The sequence below is a fragment of the Poecilia latipinna genome, unplaced genomic scaffold (genome assembly GCF_001443285.1).
Source record: "Poecilia latipinna isolate Pla-1442-1.1 unplaced genomic scaffold, P_latipinna-1.0 Scaffold487, whole genome shotgun sequence".
In the NCBI taxonomy this organism is placed as follows: domain Eukaryota; kingdom Metazoa; phylum Chordata; class Actinopteri; order Cyprinodontiformes; family Poeciliidae; genus Poecilia; species Poecilia latipinna.
The window spans coordinates 95,364-114,997 of NW_015113103.1; the positions used below are offsets into that span (position 1 = coordinate 95,364).

The 19,634-nt window shown below is 38.7% G+C and overlaps 1 protein-coding gene across 4 annotated transcripts in view; it reads left to right on the forward strand.

The window, feature by feature from the left end:
* The window catches only part of ephb2b (eph receptor B2b), a 130,539-nt gene that overhangs the window by 91,608 nt on the left and 19,297 nt on the right, over positions 1–19,634 (forward strand). For all 4 annotated transcript variants that reach the window (XM_015039810.1, XM_015039813.1, XM_015039812.1 and 1 more), the window contains exons 4-8: positions 80–235; positions 2,433–2,768; positions 16,259–16,383; positions 17,326–17,488; positions 19,383–19,491. In XM_015039810.1, the coding sequence (XP_014895296.1) occupies positions 80–235; positions 2,433–2,768; positions 16,259–16,383; positions 17,326–17,488; positions 19,383–19,491 (889 nt within the window). The remainder of the gene's footprint in view (positions 1–79; positions 236–2,432; positions 2,769–16,258; positions 16,384–17,325; positions 17,489–19,382; positions 19,492–19,634) is intronic.

Sequence of the window (19,634 nt, forward strand, 5' to 3'; positions counted from 1 at the left end):
TATTTTTGTGAAAAAAAAAAAAAAAAAAAAAAAATTTTTTAAGAATGACTAATTTTTTTTTTTTGTCTTCTGTCTTCAGCCTGTCCATCAGGATTTTTCAAGCCTACTCAAGGCGATGAGTCCTGTATGCAGTGTCCCATCAACAGCCGTACCACAAGTGAGGGCGCCATCAACTGCGTTTGTCGCAATGGATACTATCGTACTGACTCTGATCCTCTGCAGATGCCATGCACAAGTACGTATGGGTTTCCATTTTCATTATAGTTGTTCAGCATTCAAGTCATCTCCACAAACTATCCAGACATGAGCAGTTATTCTTTAGTTTCAGATATGAAGTCTTTGACACGCACATTTCTCACCCGCAAGTAGAAGTTTCTGAGATCAAAGGGTGATAGTCATCTGCACAGCTTTGAACAGAGAAACCCTGTCAGAGCTGCCCCTCGCACAAACATAATGCTGACATGCTCAAAGTGTGGCTGTCCACAGATCTGACCTGGCAGACAAGGCTCGGCTGCCCTCCCTCAACATCACACAGTCCCTACTCCAAACCAGACTGGAGGTTAGTGGGCCAGAGCACGTAGCTTTGTGAAGGGTCAGTCTCAGAGAATGAGCCGGGGTGAAGCGTTCCCTTGTGATGCCAATGAAGCCGTTTGAATCAGAATTAGAATTTGAGACTAACGCTGATATGGGAGAAGAAAAAGGCAGATGGATGGATAGAGCGAAGCAATACTGAGGTGGGGGGGGGGATAAGGATGAAGGACAGACAGCTATAAAAGAAGAAACCAGGAATTTTATCCGGAAAGAAAAGGGGTGTGGAGGGAAGGAGAATTAGTGCTCTAGGGGAGAGTTAGGAAAAATAAGCACCTTTCAGTGTTTCAGTTGTGTTTTTTCCCTTAAACTCCCTCTTAGCCTGTTGAAAAGGGAGAGGAGGGAAAAGATTTGATGGTCTCCAACAAAGGAGATTTGCATAAGCCTGGGTCTGGGAGTTGAGCAGCTGTTGTGAATGAGAAAGCAGCAGCGTCACGTCACCCGTATTAAGCGCAGCAGGGCCTGGTCTGATTAAAGCAAGAAAACAGGCCCATCAGAGAGGCCCGCCAGCTAATGGGAGGGATATTAGTCCTCCTCCCTCAGAAGGAGATGCCAAAGAGGAGTTGTGTTTCAGAGAGACTCCAAGAAGAGCACTCCATTGGGCTTTCTTCCAGTGCAAGAGATCTGTTAATTGCAGCCAATTAAAAAGAGGTTAAATAAAAAGTGATCGATTCAGATTTAGGATGTTGTGGGCGGAGTGGAACTGTTTATCTTGTTAGTCCTGGAGGACACGTCTACTATAATTAGGTGCACATGGCCTTAAAAGATAAACAGTTTTCACTGTTTGTTTGTTTGCCCTGCCACTCAACACGCAGCAACATGTGGAAGTTTCCGCCCTGCTAAGAATGTCTCAATAGAAAAGTGTAGGTCTCTCTTAGCCGCTATGCTGTTCTCCATTAAAAAAAAAAAAAAAAAAAAAGATGTTAGGAAAGCACTTGACAAAGTGGAGATCAACTTTGAAAATGAGAGTGTAAATGGGCATCTCAAGGGAAAAGGCACTGCAAGCCTGGAATGCAGTCAACTCTAAGAGGCTATACAGACAAGCTGGTGGAATTCCTCTCCTGTTACGGGTTTGTCTAAGAAGAGATAGCAATTATACCCTTCACACTGTCAAGGGCACAACACATCCTCCTGATTTCCCAAATGTTGCACTGACATGAGCTACAATCATTTTTTTTCGATATCAGTTTTTCATGACTTTCGCCAGAGTCTTAGTCAGACCCCCCTGCCTTTGAACAAAGTTTTGTTGAAAGACATAGGAAAGACAGCTTTGCCTTCAATTTAACAACATGAAAATACTCTTAAAGAGTGAATTTGAAAAGCTGAATAAAATTGTTTTCGTTGATCATGATTCGGGTTTCATAATCCCAAATTGGAACTGAACATATGTGCTCAGAAAGTTTCATTTTTAATGTATTTTATTAGCTAAATGGGAACAATAACTGGCCAACCTGAGCCACTATAAAATATTTCGATGAACATCCAGTGTTTGAGAACATACTGTATTTGGATAAGTAGGGTCCAATTAAGCATCATGACTTTGCTCATTTGCCTTTAAATGATATTACAAAGGCAATTACAATGAAATAAAAGTGCATGCTATACCGTGTCTTGAAAATTATTCATACACTGTTTCTCACACTTTTACATTTACTTACTTAGATGTATCTTATTGGGAATTAATGTGGTACACCAACACAGTCACGCATAATTGTGAAGTGGGAGGAAAATTATATCTGGTGCACAAGATTCACTGCACAACATTTTGATCAAAATACTTTGCTATTTCTTCTGCACATTTACCTAACTAAATGTTGAGACTATAAATCTTCCTTGTTTTTTAGCTGTGCCCTCAGCTCCACAGACCGTGATCTCAAGTGTGAATGAAACCTCTGTGATGCTGGAGTGGATACCACCTCGAGATTCTGGAGGTCGTGAGGATGTAGTCTACAACATCATCTGCAAGAGCTGTGGCGGAGGCCGCGGCGGGTGCACCCGGTGTGGGGACAATGTTCAGTTTTTACCCCGTCAGCTTGGCCTGACAAAAAGTCGGGTGTACATTAGTGACCTGTTGGCCCACACACAGTACACGTTTGAGGTGCAGGCTGTCAACGGGGTGTCAGATCAGAGCCCCTACTCTCCTCAGTACGCCTCAGTCAACATTACCACTAACCAGGCTGGTAAGTAGGTCCATCTGTCTTCTTCAGTGCTTTGCCTTCGCCATGTGGTTTTCCCCTTTTTTTCTTCCCCACTCCTGTAACTCTTCCATTGCTTATGGCCTGCACAATTTTCATCACACATATTTCTCCACATGTACATAATGTATTGTGCAAAAGCCCCCTCGAAGTCTGCTTCTTTTCTCTTTTCTATGGTGATGTATGCAGATTAAGGGCTATAAAATGGGAAACAGAGCACTGCTGATAATGTGACGGACAGAATGTGATGGCCTGCTGGTCCTTAATGTGTGACCTCATCACTACGTACTTTAGACCAGGGAGCTAAGTGCTATCCAGCAGCTGTCTACTCTCTTGATACTGTTAAATAACTACAACACTTGACTGAAGAGTTAGACTTAAAAATATCTCTGTTAGTAGTGATGTGATCTCTTGCAGGAGTAACTGGCCAGTGCAGTTCAGCTTTTGGCTTTGTCTTTAGTATGCATTTCAATATCAAAATACATTACTAAAGCATTGACTGTTTTGCATCAACAATGCCTTCACTGACACCACTACCCACTTGTTAACAAATATTGTTGTACAATGACTATGAAGACTGATGGAAAGTGTGCTAAAAAATGTTTCCCATAGTATTACAACACTGCACTGTTGATACAAAGCAGGTTGGTTCCATGTTTTCAAGTTTAAACTCCATTGTTATCTGGGTGTTTTCCGCTTCTGGGGCCAATCTGTGTAAGAAAGAAAGAAATGTTTGTGGCTGATAGTCCCAGGATATCAGCAAATACATTTAGCTGGTCATCTTCACATTCCTGAATGCTTTGAATTGCTGCCATTTCATTGACTGAAATGGCAGTCAATGAAATGGCAGTGCTATGTGTGAGCAAGCTCTTAATCAGGTGTACATAATAAAGTGGCTGATAAGTGTACATGCATATAACTGGTCAACTGTCTGTCCATAGGCATTTTGAGTGGGCTGATTTTACTGAATTTGCAATTTGTCCAGGGCTATTTGTATGCAGCTGAGGGGAATGCATTGATAGATGAAGACTGGATAAAAAAATAGGGTGGTCATCAGTAAAGATTAATTATCTGAATTATTGTGAACTGGTTTTATTTAGTTTTATTAGATTGATTAACCCCATCCTCATATAATCCAAAGCCAGCACAGAATCAGTCTAACAAGAAATTTACAGTTGCTTGAAAAGGAAGCAAATGAATCATTTACATAGGACATTTTTATACTTAAATTGACAAATTTTTCTAGAATTACATGTTTACTGGGGGCTGGTTGTTTAAAAATGCCATAACGCACTCAGTTACAATGCTACAGCTCGAATAGAACCTTTTATTCACGCACTGACCCTCTTTTTTTTTTTTTGTCTGTTTTGATTTGAGTCACTGGTGTGGTGGGTTAATGAGGGCCTGTGAGTGCAGTTAAGCGTTGTAATGAGGCCCCATGCCCCACTCCAACTCACTGGGCCACAATAAGTCTGCCACCCCAACTCTTGGCTTCTCTGCTGCTCCTGCTGAGGGGACCTGGCGGAAATTGGGGGGCTCTACGCCCTCTCCACTGAAGTGCCCGTCACTCCATATTAGACAGCAATAGTTCCCGTCAGAGCGAGCTGTGAAAAGAACTCAACTCTTGCTCGCCCCCACTCAGTGTTCCCACCTTCCCCATCACCCTGTACCCTGCTAACTCTTATGACACAGGATTGCGGTTTTGCGATGCAAAATGCTACAGAACTGGGGTCATGGGGACCAGGAGCCAATAATTGCTTCTGGGTTGTGAGGTTTGGAGGTTACATAAACATCATGTCATCCTTAATTACCTCAGGCAATTCTGTCCTATTTCTCTATCTAAGACAAACAACAACAAAATAGTCTCAAAATTCTAGACATTTTATGTTAGGAGCTTGTTACTTATGACCATGAGCTTGTCACAACAACAGACAAACCTGGTAATGTGGGTGAGCAAATTAAAAATGTCTTATGGATTGCTAAGCAATAACTTTTTGGTGTTTAGGAAAAGGGAAGCTTACTACTTTGCATCCAATCAAACACACTCCACTCCTTTACCTTCAGGCTCAACCGACCTCTGTGGGTGGTTAGTGACAGTGCCTCTGTAATGAAGGGCATGATTTCCTCTGAAAATATAGTGCTTAATTACACACTGTATGTCACACAAAGCAAATTCTTGCCCTGAAGGTGTTTAAATTTCTTTTATAAGCATATGAGTAATTTGGAAAAACTTGCATCTTGTGCTTACCAGACTCTTGAAATGTGTCCCTAGCTGTTTTTTTTTTTTTTTTTAAATATGACTCACAGTTTGCTTATCCATGTTGGCATTGCTATGTCTATAAACTGCTACTCTGCTTCTGACGATAAACTAGCTTAAGGTGTCTTACGAAGTTCAAAGCTTCATTTTCTTCTGCTTATCCGGGGTCTGGTCGCGGGGGCAGCAGCTTCAGAAGGGAGGCCCAGACTTCTCCCTCCCCAGCCGCTTCTTCCAGCTCCTCCGGGGGAACTACAAGGTGTTCCCAGGCCAGCTGAGAGACATAGTCCCTCCAGCGTGTCCTGGTCTTCCCCGGGGCCTAAGCTTGTGCAAATTGTGAGCTCAGTTTCCTGTCCACAGCTGAGAGGAGTATGAAGTTTAGTATACTAGCTTGGTCTTCTGTTGCTGTCTTATTTAAGGTTCAATGTGTTGTGCATTCAAAGGCAGTATTGCTCATACTGCGGTTCCCATGAATTATCTGAGCTGCTGTTGCCTTCCTATCATCTCACCTATCTGCCCTTTTTCTGCTGGCCTCTGACACCAAAAATACATTTTCATCTACACAATTTCCACTCGCTGTTTATTTTCTTCTTCCTTGTAAAGATGACACAAGGAAGAAATCACAAATCTGAACAGGGTTAGGATGATTCACTTTATAGCTATGGTAATATGAGAAACTGAGAAAATGGTAGCCTTTTCCTTTAAGGATAAGATCACATTTCTCCTGACTCATTGTGCCTACTTTTATTTGTATTGCAAGTGCAATCGGAGCCTGATATCTACATACACTGGCATCTATTTTGTGAACTTAATCAGACCCTCAGCCAATAAAACCCCAACACAACATGATACTGCCGTCCCCTCCTTCACAGGTGGAATGGCTTTTAAGCTTCCTGTTTTTCTTCAAATTTAACAATAGTAGTAAAGGCCAAACACTTTAATTGTAATTTCATCAGACAATCCTGGATAATTGATGTTTTTTTTGTTGTTGTTGTTGTTGTTTTTCCCTAAGTGCATTTGCAAACAGTTTTCTTACCTTTTCTGTTACTGCTGGAGTCATGGCTTCTTCCTGACCCATGTTAATGCAGCATTCTACTGGATAATGTCTCTTTGCAATTTCACCTTAACATCTTCAGACGACCTTTAACTTTTGTTATGGGTATGATTAAAACATTTCACTCTAAATAAAATTGTATCTCCTGAGAATGTTCAGAATGACAGCTGAACAATCTTATATTGCTTGTGTAGAATTGTTTCAATAAATGAATGTGACACCTCCAGTCATCTAGAAATTAGTATATGTTCTTTTAATCTATAAGAAGTTTGCAAAGTCCTGACATAATTATATGAACTTCCCCAAATTAAATAAAGGCAAATATTGCCTCTCTAAATATCATTTAGCAAGTACAATTACTTTTTGTCATCTAAACTGACCCAAGATTTAGTCTACACATATTACAGACATTAAGAGAGACTGTGTCTTTTTATATAGTGAATCTAAACCTGGTTCCAACTCTGTATTCTGGAAACTGTTTCATTGTTTTACTCTTATACCTTCTTTTTGCTTTCCTTTAGAAAACATATTTCAACCTGGGGAATTGCTTGACCTATTATCAGGTCAGACTTGCACTATTTTATTGATATTCCAGGGAGCCTTAACCTCTTAAAGAAATCATCTTCTTGCTTGATAAGGTGATGTTTTATAGATCAGCCAATGTTGTAATTTTTTTAAACATCCCACAAGTAAAACTGGGCCAATAATAATAACTGATGCTTATTTTAATCTTGCTGCTGTTTGGGTATGTGTTTTAGGAGGGGGAAGTGAGGAGGTTGACCATGTGGTAGTTGTTTAGGAATCTGTCAGTGATAGTGATGCAGTGCAGGATTGTGGGATGAAGTAGACAAGCCATGTAAATGCTGCAGTATTTTCACTATTTCAAAAGAATACAGAATTATCTAATAAAGGTAAATATCGTTCATTAACCATTACTGTAATGATAATATTGGACCTCTATCAGTCTAAATTTTCTTTTGGGAGCATCCCAACTACTTTTTTTTTGTTGCTTTATTTTCTGTTCTCACGGCTTAACACATAGACAATTTAGGGAAGCAATCAAGAGGCACATTGCATATTGGAATTATTCTAAATGTTCCAGACACATGGAAGCAATTGCATGATTCTAGGCCAGATCCTCCATCTATGTAAGTTCTGTTAGCAGTTGTCAACATTCATAGCTCTGCCTACACACAACAGGGGTGGAAATGGTCTTCGTGGGCATATGTGATTTAGTGTGTGATTTTACTAAAGACGTGAGTTTGCTATAAATGGCAAGGACTACACCTAAGATTGTGAAGACACGTTGATGGCCAAGGCAATGAATCATTTTCTTTCTGTCTGTAGACTTGCTATATCATCAATTTCAGGACTCTGAATAGAGATCATCCACTACCTGAGGGCAACATATGTATAATGTGCTCTGAGTGAATTCAGCCTTGCTCAACAGATAAATTTGATCTTTGCACATGCAGTCTTGCTCTTTGTGGTGATTTTGTATATTAAATTTCAGAGGACATATTTGTTTAGACATTTCATTCGCTCAAGGTGAGCTGCTGTTTAAAATTATTAAGCACAGAACCTGAATTGCTTTCTTATCAGACTAGCTGACTGATTGTGGATTCTCACATTATGCTGAGGACGGGGGGTGTAATCAGGTTCAGCCTTTTCATATGGTCTAGGGAAGATTTATGAGTTAATTATGCCTCAAATTGCTCAGGTTCACTGTAACCAGGCTACCAGGGACTTTGCTGCTTCAGTGGAGCACTGGTGTAAAGCCAGGTGGAGCTGCCAAAATAGCTACTAGAAAGCCAAATGTGGCCACTATCCTTTTGACCTATAGTTCACGACACCGGCTGAAAAATAAAAAATGTATTTCTTTTTCACAGCTCTAAAATCAAGGCACAATATATTTGTATAATATTATCTAATGAAAATCTGCAAAATATAACTTTGCAAACCCTTGATAAAGTATTGACAATCAAGAAATCTGCATCTGGCATCATACATCTTTTGTATCCTCATGACACCAGGTATAATAAACATAGCAATGGCACAAGATGAATTTTGCTTGTTTGTCTTTAGAGTAGTCAAGAGTATGAAGTTAGACTGGCCTTGTTATAAAGTAATCCGAGAAAATGTTTAGCAAGGTTGAGCTGAAAATATCTGAAAGTGTCAAAGCTGTTGACTAAATGATAAAGAGACTAACTGAGAGTCAGGTGAGGATTGCCAACTTACATTGTTCAGTACGACTGTGACAGAAGGTGATGAGAAGGGCACATATGGTGAGTGCCAGCGTAGGTCAGCCCTGCAGACAGACAGGAGGCCTCAGCAGGCACCTGGAGCTCAGCACTGACAGAACCTTTAGAGCAAAGCTGCTTTGGTATCCAGCCAGCCAAACACACATGACACAGAATTTATGATGATACCGAGCAGCGTATATACAAAGAAATATTACAGCTGACAAACATTAAGATATGTTTAGAAACTAAATATGTTGTAAGCGGTGTGCGGGGTTGACAGAGAGATTCTTTAGATTTATTTTTATAGTTAGTACAAGGAATCTGAATTTCATTAGGACTTCCTGGAAGATAATTAGACCACAAAACATCAAAATTAGTTATCTAATTACTGTTATTTATAAATCATTTAGTGAGCTTTGTTCCCCTTTCAGTGAGTACATTACACAGAGATTTGCTGCTTTGTATATGTGCAACAGAGAGGAGTAGAAAATGCACATTGTTTGGTTATTAATTAAGGTTGAAAGGCCACGGTCTTTCAGCTTAGTGTGCAGTAAAAGAGAGTAAATACAAATGCACAATTAATTATCATTAAGTGCTTTAACCGCATCCTGAAATTTCTAAACAACTGAATTTACTTTAATGTAGTCATTTGTTTACTTGCTATATCCAAGAGTGGTTCAAAGAGCGCTGCTTTTAATTTATTAACTTTTCTGTAAAATTTATAGAGTTACTTTCATCAATTAAGCAAATGAATCTGTGATAAGCTCAATGGCAGCCCTCCCTCTCTTACTTCTCCTCATGGACTGCTCGTCTTTCTCACCCCTTTAGGTTTGTCAAGCGCATTAAAATTTCCATTGACATTTCTTTGAAGATTGATGCAAAACACAGTTGTTATTGTCTCAGAAACGGTCTTGGAACTGTCTTTTCATCTGAACATAAGCTCCCACCCCCACTAACTCTGTACTAATGCAACTCTTTTTTTTTAATGCTTAGCCTAGATTTTCTCACATAGACGATGCAGATCATAAAAACTCGACTTCTATCATCCTCGTGAGGGTTTTATCTGTAATTTGGGGTTTGGACCTTTATAAGCATAGATGATCTTTTATAATCCTGTCTGTTGTTCACCGCTCATTGCAGCAGCCCCACATAGAACTGGATGACCTTAATGTCGGGCCAAAAAGTCACTGTTGTTAATCAAAATAACAATGCAGCACATTGGTTTAAAAAAAAAAAAACAGACATAAATAAACCAGCTTTTCTTTCTAAAACAAGAATGACGGCTGGATTAAAATGTCACATATTTTTATAAGACTGCTTGTCAACTCAAAATAGTCATCCAGTTATTTAGGCAGGAGGATTCCCCCTAGTATCTGAGCATGCATTTGTATAAAAACACTGGCAACAAAAATGTAATGCTAATCCAATTTGCAGAAGAGCCTGTTTTTCTTGAGAAGGCCTAAAACCTTTGATGTGCTTGAAAGAGGCTTTTTTTAAATTTTCTATCAAGCAGCAAAAGTGATCATTCTGTGTTTTGGTACATTTGCATAATGTGCTGATTTAATGTTCAAAAGCTCAGATTATCTCACCTACTCAGAAAGCCATGAAAATCACATAGCAACCAACTGCAAATATTCAGGATATTATGCTGAACAATATACTGATGATTTATAACTATAGATCATTTCAAAAAAATCTCTCACATCTAGTCCATATGCTTTATACTGAATATTTATTCTTTCTCTCTGGGTAGAGGGACAAAATTTCCCTGGAGAGAAATTGCTTCAAGCAATCCTGGTCTCTCAGCCACTAAAACTTTAAAACTCACCCTAGATTAAAAAAAAAAAAAGATTGTTTTGCTCCCTTTGCATGGCCAGTACTAACATATTTATTTTTTTGCAGTATTTAATATAGTTAGAACTTATGATTGTATTATTTTGTTAGTAGTAATTTTTTTGCTGGTTTAGTGGAGAGTTACAGTGCTTTGCAAAAGTATGCATACTCTGTGCACTTCTTTCTATTTTGGTATTATACAACATAAAACATCAGCATGGTTATTGGGATTATTTTGATTCATGAAAACAAAGTAGTATTTAACTAAAACTAAACATTATTTTTTAACATTTAAATAATGTGAAAGGTTTGCTATGCAACTTTGTCTTCTTGGAATTGACCTAATTATTAAGATTATTATTAGAGTCCACTTGTGTGTAATTCAGCCTTATGAATACTGCTGCCATGTGAAGGGCTCCGGGCTCCAGGCCCTTCACATGAACATCAAGACCAAAAAACACTCCGCACATATCAGGGATAATATTGTGGAAAGTATTAAGATTCTATACTGTTTGGAAAAGGAGAACATTAATCAGAGAAGCAGTCAAGATATCCAACTGCACAAATCCACTACTCAGATGGGAGAATCTATTGTCAGAATAAATACCTTTCATTCTTCTCAGATGGCTAATACATATAAAGTAAATAAAAGTTTGGAGCTACAACTTGACAAAATGTTTAAAAGTTCAAGGTGAGTCATTTAATTTCTAATCTACTTATATTATTCTCTTACCTTAACTTATATTATGGTGGTCAGACATAATATGTGCACAGTAATTTTGACATATATATTTATGTTTATTTTACTTTCCACAGTATTGTGCAATCTAAACTACCACTAAAGCCTTGCCTTAATGGAAAAAAGACAGCCACAGCCCACACTTGTTTTCCAACTGTGAATAATATTGACATACAACCTGTGGTTTGTGGAGATTTTCTTCTTGCCCATTTGGAAGTTGTTTAAATGCAGATACGCTGCCTGCTGATTAAACTGCAGCGTTGACCCACGCCTGTACACGTGAAAGGCTTCAATCTACACGGCTGCAGCAGACAACTCGAATATTATCTGTTCAGTCTTAATCGGCCCAGAGAGACTGAAAGACCACAGCGAATCTGTGGATTCAAAATTGTGGCTTTATTCTGCCTGGAATGCTTTTACCAATTGAAATGGCTGTTTTACCCTTACTAAAGGACTTTTTTCTGTAATATAAGATGACATTTCTGACAGTGTGCAAATGTTCAGCACAATTTTTATAAAAAAAGACATATTTTTTTTATTTTGCCCCATATAAAGCACAGCCCACTAAAGGAAAATATATTTTATTACCATTTGCTGTCTTTTCACCTTTCTTAAGAATGATTCTTCCCCTTTAAAACTCTGGGAAAGTTGTACAAAGTGCCATAATTATTCAAAACCTATAAATGCCTTTAATTTCCTATTGGAAATGTTCTACTTGTACACCAATCTGCATTGCATTTAGTTTTTCTACAAATTTGACAAGATGGCCTGCCTACATTTAAACCCCATCCATTGGTAGCCCCTGAAAACAATTCAAACCTCTAACAAGCCCAATTTAGAATTAGTTTGGTGTTTGTATGAGTGTATTAGAGCCCCTAGTCTCTTCCAATACAGCTGGTTTAAAGCTTGATCAACTGAAATCTCACTTTCGTAGCTTTACTGCACTGGAAAATCTTTTTAAATGTAAAGCCCACAATCCCTTGCAGCTGGGGAAACGGGGATGTCTGCCAGCATGCTAAAAGTACATGCAAATATGGGCCTCTCCCTGTAAGATGTCTCTGCAACTCATAAATGGTCAGAAGCCCAAAGGAGGGGAGCAGTGGCTGCAAGTTTGGGAGGCTGCATGGTATACGGCCAACTGGTTCAGGCCCTCTTGTGAGAGTTTACGCTGCGGGAAAACTGATTTTTACAATGAAAAGGGAAAGGGATTTACAAGGCCTGACCTGTTCTCGCAACCTCCCCACATCTTCCCCAAATCATAGCATTGCTCTTTGCAGCAGAACGTCTAATCAAATCAGAGCCACATGGCTGCAGACACAGTGGGTTGTAAGAAAAATTCAGATAAAAGACTTTAAACATTTATCTGTGGCATATGATTCACAGGCATAAAAACGTTTGAGGTTTTCAAGATATCTTCTTGTTTCCAAGGTTTTAGTTTATTACATAGTACAGACTGTGAGCTGTGTGAAATAAACCTATAGTTCTCCCCCACTTCTCTGATAATAAAAGCTGTTGTGTATTTCGTGGATATTGACACGAGATAGGACTCCTTTTTTTCCCCTGGAAGTTTGTGCAGTAAGTGTGTGTCCAAAATGCTTTGCTGCCGGTCACCCACAGTGGCCCCTCTTTATCAGCTTTGCTTAATGAAGATGCCCATCATGTTCCTAACGGTGCCTATTATTGGAGGCCAAACACTACAAGTCAAGGAGATCTTCAAAGAGAGAGTGGAAAAGCCCACTAAACGAGAGCAATATAATAACATTACAGAGACACACATTAATTGGATGGATGAAAGCCCCACTTTTGTACTACGTGCGGTAGCGGAAAAATGTCTCTGTAAATTGGCTCTGTTTTTAATCAGCAGAAATATCCCCGTAAACTCCATCTTTAATTGATTAGGGATGCCATTAGGTGCTCAGGTATAGCAGTAAAACATCAATCGCAGATGTGGAGCAAAACAGAGCCTTTGTGTTCTAGTAGCTTGGTTCAAGGCCAGAGTGTCATTCTGGAGTGGACTCAGAGCGACTGTTTTTTCTATCAGATCCAGTGTGGGGTAATAATGTGGGGTCTGAAACCTAATTCTCTGACAACAGCTGGGGCTGCCTGTCTTTGTTCAATTAAGAAACCTGATACTGCGTCATTCCACACCGTATTCATTATTTGATTTGATTGTCCCCCTTATTTGCTTTGAGCTTTTTAGAAATTGTGATTTATTGAAAATAAAATAAAAGTAGACATAGCCTGTCCACAGTTAAAACTACGCACAATATACACATGCTCATGTTTTGTGGTGTTGGTGAAAAACCATAAAATACCGCACCATTTTTCTCTCCAATTCATCCATCTAATTTAATTACATGAACTTGCAATCCATGCCCTTGTCTTTGTAACTGTTTCTTTTCTTTTATAAGCATGACTACAGCCTTCACTGAGAAAACCTATGAATAAATCTGTCAGTGAAAAGTATTTGTCTGTTACTCAGGAGAAAAAGATCAGACTTGATAGAATTGGCTTACAGTATGTAAATAACAAGGTTTCTCCAACCACCGTTTTAATTTCTAATTGCGTTTAAGTGAATACAATCTTCATGATTTAGAAATGATTACTGCAACAACAGAAAATGACTTGAAATACTGCAACATGTGTTTAGTGGCATAATTTGACGTCTTATGTTTACACACAGGAAACCGAAGTATTTACTTAACCCTCAAAATTACAGATTAAGATACGGAAAAAAAAGAATCTAGGTAGGCTTGAAGAATTAAAGCGCCAAAGACACTCGCGGAATTAGTTCATAAATTTGATGTAAGAAAATAGTTTTCACATGTGAATCAGTCCTGAAGCAATCACTTCAGTAAAGCATCGTCTCGGCATGCCAATGCATTCCACACTCAATTGGTGAAACATCAGTTTAGCTTGAAGTGCATGTACTGAATTACCTTAAAATATGCAGCACGGCTGGTTTTATATTTCAAACATCTTTGTTTTTTTCTCTGCTTGCCTAATGTTTCCACACTTTACTTCTGTGTGCAGTATTTACCTCATATAGCCATATTCTCATTTAATTGACTCTCACTTTGCCGTCTTTGCTTTCTTTGAGGCCAGACATGTCAACTGCCACTCAGTCTACCTGGAAGTTGTCCATTGACAAAAACAAACCACAATGTTCTCCTCCAACAGGTTTTTTTTTTTTTAATGCTGGCATGTGTCCATCCTTCTATACATGAATACATGAGCTGCCTTTGTTTCTCCAGTCCTGTATCAGGTTTCTGGGCATGGCTGCTCCGTGAGTTTAATGGAAATGCTATGCAGGAAAAGGCCATGTGGCCGTCTTGAATATATGTGCATCCGTAATGGGATACTCGTGAGTTCCCCTTTGAGTAACTGTTTGCCTTATTAGGTTGTCGTTTGTGACTGCAAACAAACTGGGGAGTAGTTTGAGACGGATGAGATTCCTCAGGCTGGTGTCCTGACTGCACACTGTAAACATTGCTGTACCTCTGACTCCTGGATTGGAGCACCATGCCAAACACTAAAGAGTTACAGGGTATCTTGGTGAGAGTGTTTCACTAAAATGAATAACAGAGTCTCAGTTTATTATTTTCCGGCAGCTGCACATAACATACTCAGTGACTTTCCAGCCTCTTTTATGTGAGATCACAATTTATTATGCTAGACGGAGGCTTTTGTTTTAGTGGAAGGACACGCAAAGTTTTGCTGACAGATGTTTTATTATTAGATCTGAGTCACTGTGGTTACTTAAATAACTTCCTTTTCTTTTTCTTCTTTACACAACTTAAGGACACATTTTCTCCAAATACTTGCATGTAGTCAGTTTATGAAAGATCCACTTTCCTTTACATGGTGGTATTTTAAAAATCATGTGCATAATTTATAGATAATTATATAACAACCACACTCTTGCAACTTCACAGCCCTATATTATAGAGGCGTGGTAGTTGTAGTTTTCCAGTCAATGGATTTTCAACAGAGAACGCGTGCCGAGGGAGAGACTTCTGACTTTATTGCTTGGACTCAGGGGAGTAACTGTGTTGCTGGCTGAGGGCAGTGTGTGTGAGTTGCATGGGCCTGAAACTGATGAGCGTGGGGCTCGGTGTACATAAATTTTGCCCAATACCCCTCCTTCCCTGACACCTCAACCCACCCTACTTATTCACACACAGAGAGAGGCTCAGACATTTAGGTCTACAGGCCTTGCCAAGCTTCCCAGACGGAGCTTTTTATCCTCAGCCTCTCTTAGCTTTAAGTTGACCTGTGGCACCCTGAACTAATCATAATGGCTGCTGGACAACTTGGGGTGATCACGCCTCTGTCTGACCTGACAATATTTAAGGTCACTTGGCTGTGTAAGACTATAGAAGACCACCCATGATGATGTTTTCTAGCAAGTATTGCTAGTATAGCAAGTATTATGACAAAAATAAGATTCTAATAAATATTGTTAATAGTTCCATAAATAACCTAAAAACCAAAAAAAAAAACATTTTCATTTTTGTAAAATTTAGTTCACATTCATATTTGACAAAATAAAACAAGTACAATAAATTAATGATGTCAACCTAAAAAAAAAAACTCCTTTTTATTTTTAGTCTAAAAATTAGCTTGTGTTTGTATTTTACAGTAACGATCTATTCATTAATAATGTACAATTAAAAATATCTTAAGATGTCTAAATTCATAAATATTTTAAAAATGACTTTAATAGAGTTTGACAGTGCTGTTGTGGTTGCTTCTTACACAGTGGTTAGGATTCTTTTTTAGTCCCAGAAATATTTTAAAGTATGTAACTCTTTTGACTATACTAGTTTATCAGTCCTATTGGATGATGTTCTTTTGGGCTAAAAAGCAAATCAGCATAACGTTTAAATGAGAGTTCTCCTAATCAGCACAAAAATGTATTTGTTTTTGGCTTTTATGATACTGTTTTGTGGTTTTTGTTTTGTTTGCTTGTTTTTTTTGTGTGTGTAAAACAACAAGATTCACTTTCCTTTACATGGTGGTCTGGTGTTTTTTGAATAATATTAGAGGAACGCACTCTGTTATCACCATGACAAGCATATATTCATCTCATCAAAGTCGCATTTCACATCGGGAAGTCCCATGTGCCTGCTTATGTGGTTGTGCCACTGTTGTGACTTGTAAGCCTAATTTCTACCCTTGATGCTCCAGCTGGAGCCTACACATTATTATATGTTGTAGACTTTATGGGCTTAGAGCATTCCAGAACTCTTGTTTGGTTATGAGATTAAATATGAGATAGATTCTCTCAGTGTGACTGTGCAGTTGTACTTTTTAATTTTCAGGTAACACTCTGCTTTTGTGTCTTCACAGCTCCATCTACTGTGTCTATAATGCACCAGGTCAGTCGTACTGTGGACAGCATCACCCTCTCCTGGTCTCAGCCAGATCAGCCAAATGGTGTCATCTTGGACTATGAACTACAGTATTATGAAAAGGTAGTCTTGGCCATTCAAGTACATGTTGCAAATGCTTCATCCAGTCATTATTGAACATAAAACACAGACCATGTATTTTATTTTTATTCTTATCAAGCTAAATAGTTTGTTAAGAGCTGGATCGTTTCGTTAGTGTATTTTAAATGTGAATTCTCTCCGCTCAATTGCTTAGCAGCAGATCCTTGGAGGCATGTAGCTTCTGAATATCGCTTCAAACCTCTGCTTGTTCTTCTCCAATTACAATCACGGTCAGTCACTAGGAAAGAAAAAAACACACTCAGCCCCGCAGCAGGGCCAGTGGGGATTGATGTGCTGAGACTTGTGGTTGAAACAATGGTACGCTGACTGATGTAAAAATAGTTTTTTTGAGGGGCAAGCTCCTCCGAATCAGCATACTTTCTCAAAAGAACACTCACAGATGCAAATGTGTGTGTACTCCAGCATGTCAGTTAATAAGAAAACACACAAGGAGAAGCACTTATGTAGTTTCTCAAGCTTTTGTCTGTTGCTTGCCTTTTGACTATCATTCCTCTTACTGACACTGCTGGAGAGAGCTGTCAAAACAATTGTCCCAGCTCCTGTTGTGACTCAGAAGGGTATGCTGAGAAGCGTATTGAAGGAAGCCGCTAAAAATGTCCCAGTCTCTGCTCTCAAACATGTCAACATTCTGGAGAGGAATATAGCTCTGATCATCACACGTAGCTCAGAGGATCCACCTAACCTCAAACTGCCACCCAGTCTACTTTCCTAACAGCAGCCTCTCAATGTTTCCCTTCATAATAAAAAACTAATTGTTTTAGTTGTTTAAAAAAAATACCTTAAATGTGAGTTCTGTCATGTAATGTACAATTGCATTATTGAGCGTTTGAAAATAATTACCCTATGCACTTGCACTATTTCATAATTGTCCACTGAAACTTACTGAATTTTTTTTGCCCCCAGGATCAATCAGAGTACAACTCTACCACCATCAGAAGCCAGACCAACACGGCAGTCATCCGTGGCCTCAAGTCTGGGAGCATCTATGTTTTCCAGGTCCGGGCCCGCACTGTAGCTGGGTTTGGACGCTACAGTGGCAAACTGTACTTCCAGACCATGACGGAGGGTGAGAATTCAGCCATTCCTCACTGCAGCACGCAGAGTTCTTATCACCTTTCATCCTTGGCTTTTCAACACACCGGGTAGGGCAGTAAGATTTCAGACAGCTGCAGGACTGAGAAGGACGCATTATGTGTTGGAACAAGCACAAGTACTCTAAAACAATTACTCTGCTGTAAATAAGTATTTGTGAAGTGATAGATTTCCTGTATGTTTTATTTTTCTTTTTGTTATACTTACATCAAATTCCAATAAAAAAAGAAAAGAAAAAAAAACAGTTTTCAAATACGTATTTAGGTCATTTGAGGTAATAACATAAAAATAAGAGAAAGCTAATTTTGTTGTGTGTGAATAGAATTTGCCCCCTTAATCTAAAAAATGATCTTGTAAGACCCAAAACCTGATGATAAAACTGTAGGTATAACAGGTTTGGTCATACAGTGTGTGATATCCAGACACAGCAAATATGACCCACTGCACACAAACCATTCAGACATTGACTTGCTGAGCTGCTTCAGTTTTTGTTGTTGTTTTTTTTTTTTTTTGCATAGATTGTGGCTTTTTTATTTCTTTTTCCCTGCTTCATGTTGTCAGACAGGTTCTGTATAATTCATTTCTGGCTTAGCTGGTCTAGAAGCATTTGTTCCTGGGTGTGGCTAGCAAAATGGAACTCAGCTTTTCAAAATTGTTGTCAATCAATTGTGATGCATAATTTATCAAGGAGGTAATTACTTTTTCACACTTGGTCAGGCCGGATTGCACAGCTTTCCTAGCTTACGAAGTGAAAGCCTGATATGTTGCTGTTTACTTTCCTTATCGTTGTCTGAAATTTGCCTGTTGGTCTGAAATGTGTAAATCTGATTAAAAAAAAACAAAAGCAGAATGAATATGTAAGGGATATTTTTTTTTCATAGTGCTGTTTATCATATTATTTTATTGTGTAGTTTGAATAATTAGATCAAGCACTAATAATGTTTTTTAATTTTTTTTACAACAACCACTGTGTTAGAGATCAGATTGAATTTGTCTTGTTATCTAAAACATGGCTTACATTTAGTAAACATCAGTCAAGTAGGTTAATGTTAGAGCTATGTCTGGGTATTCCCCTATGAACATCTCATTTCCATCAGCCTGCAGAGCCTAGAGCCATCATTAGCCTGAACTCTCACAGGAACATCCGTGATGCTGCCGCGCACACAGATCCCAGCACACACAAAATATCAGACTGACTCAGAACTGGAAATATTTTGTAAACAGAGGGCGTACAATGCTAACTGTGTTCAACTTCCACTTAAAAGTGATTTTGAGTTGCATGAAAAATGCTGCTGATACAGTTTAAAGTGAATAATAGTTCTACAAACATAAAAGAAAAAAAAAACTTAACAGTTCCAGCAAAGTAGAAACAGAGAGGACAGATGAAGTTTTTCAGAAGTAATGACATTATGAACATTTTATTAAGTTTAATTAGTTGCATTGAATTGATCATTTAAATCCCATATAAAACATTTTAAAAATAATAAAAAAAAATGTATGTGACTCTCAAACAAAAAAGCTTTCTCTGTCTCTGTGTGTCCATTTAGTCGCAAGCTTCTCATTCCTGGCTGTGTGACCAGTCTGCTTTTCATCCAAATATGCTCTCTTCCTCCTTCACTTCACACACTTTCTGCCAGATGATTTGTCCATATCTGCAGCATCGGAGCACATTCGATGCGGTTTGTAAAATGTTGTGTGCAGCCAGCAGTGATGCCAAGATGCTCAATGGTTCACCCAGCCGTATGTCTGTCTGCCACCCATTGCAGAGGCTCAGATGCTTTCCCATATGTTTCAGCTTGTGGATCTGTGTGACTGTGTGTATGTGCATGCATGGAATTATGCTTATCTCTGTGTTTTTTCTTTTGTAGAGGAATACAACACAAGCATTCAGGAGAAACTTCCACTCATCATTGGTTCAGCAGCTGCTGGGTTGGTTTTCCTCATTGCTCTGGTTGTCATCATCATCGTTTGTAACCGGTGAGTCCATTCTGCCTTGTAAAAGTCTTAAAAAAATATGGCTAAAAATGCCACTTTACTTTTCAGCTTGTGTGAACTTTTTAACTTTTTGTCGTTTTCTCTTTTTTGCCCCTCTGCTTTTTTGTTGAACAAATAAAACTACC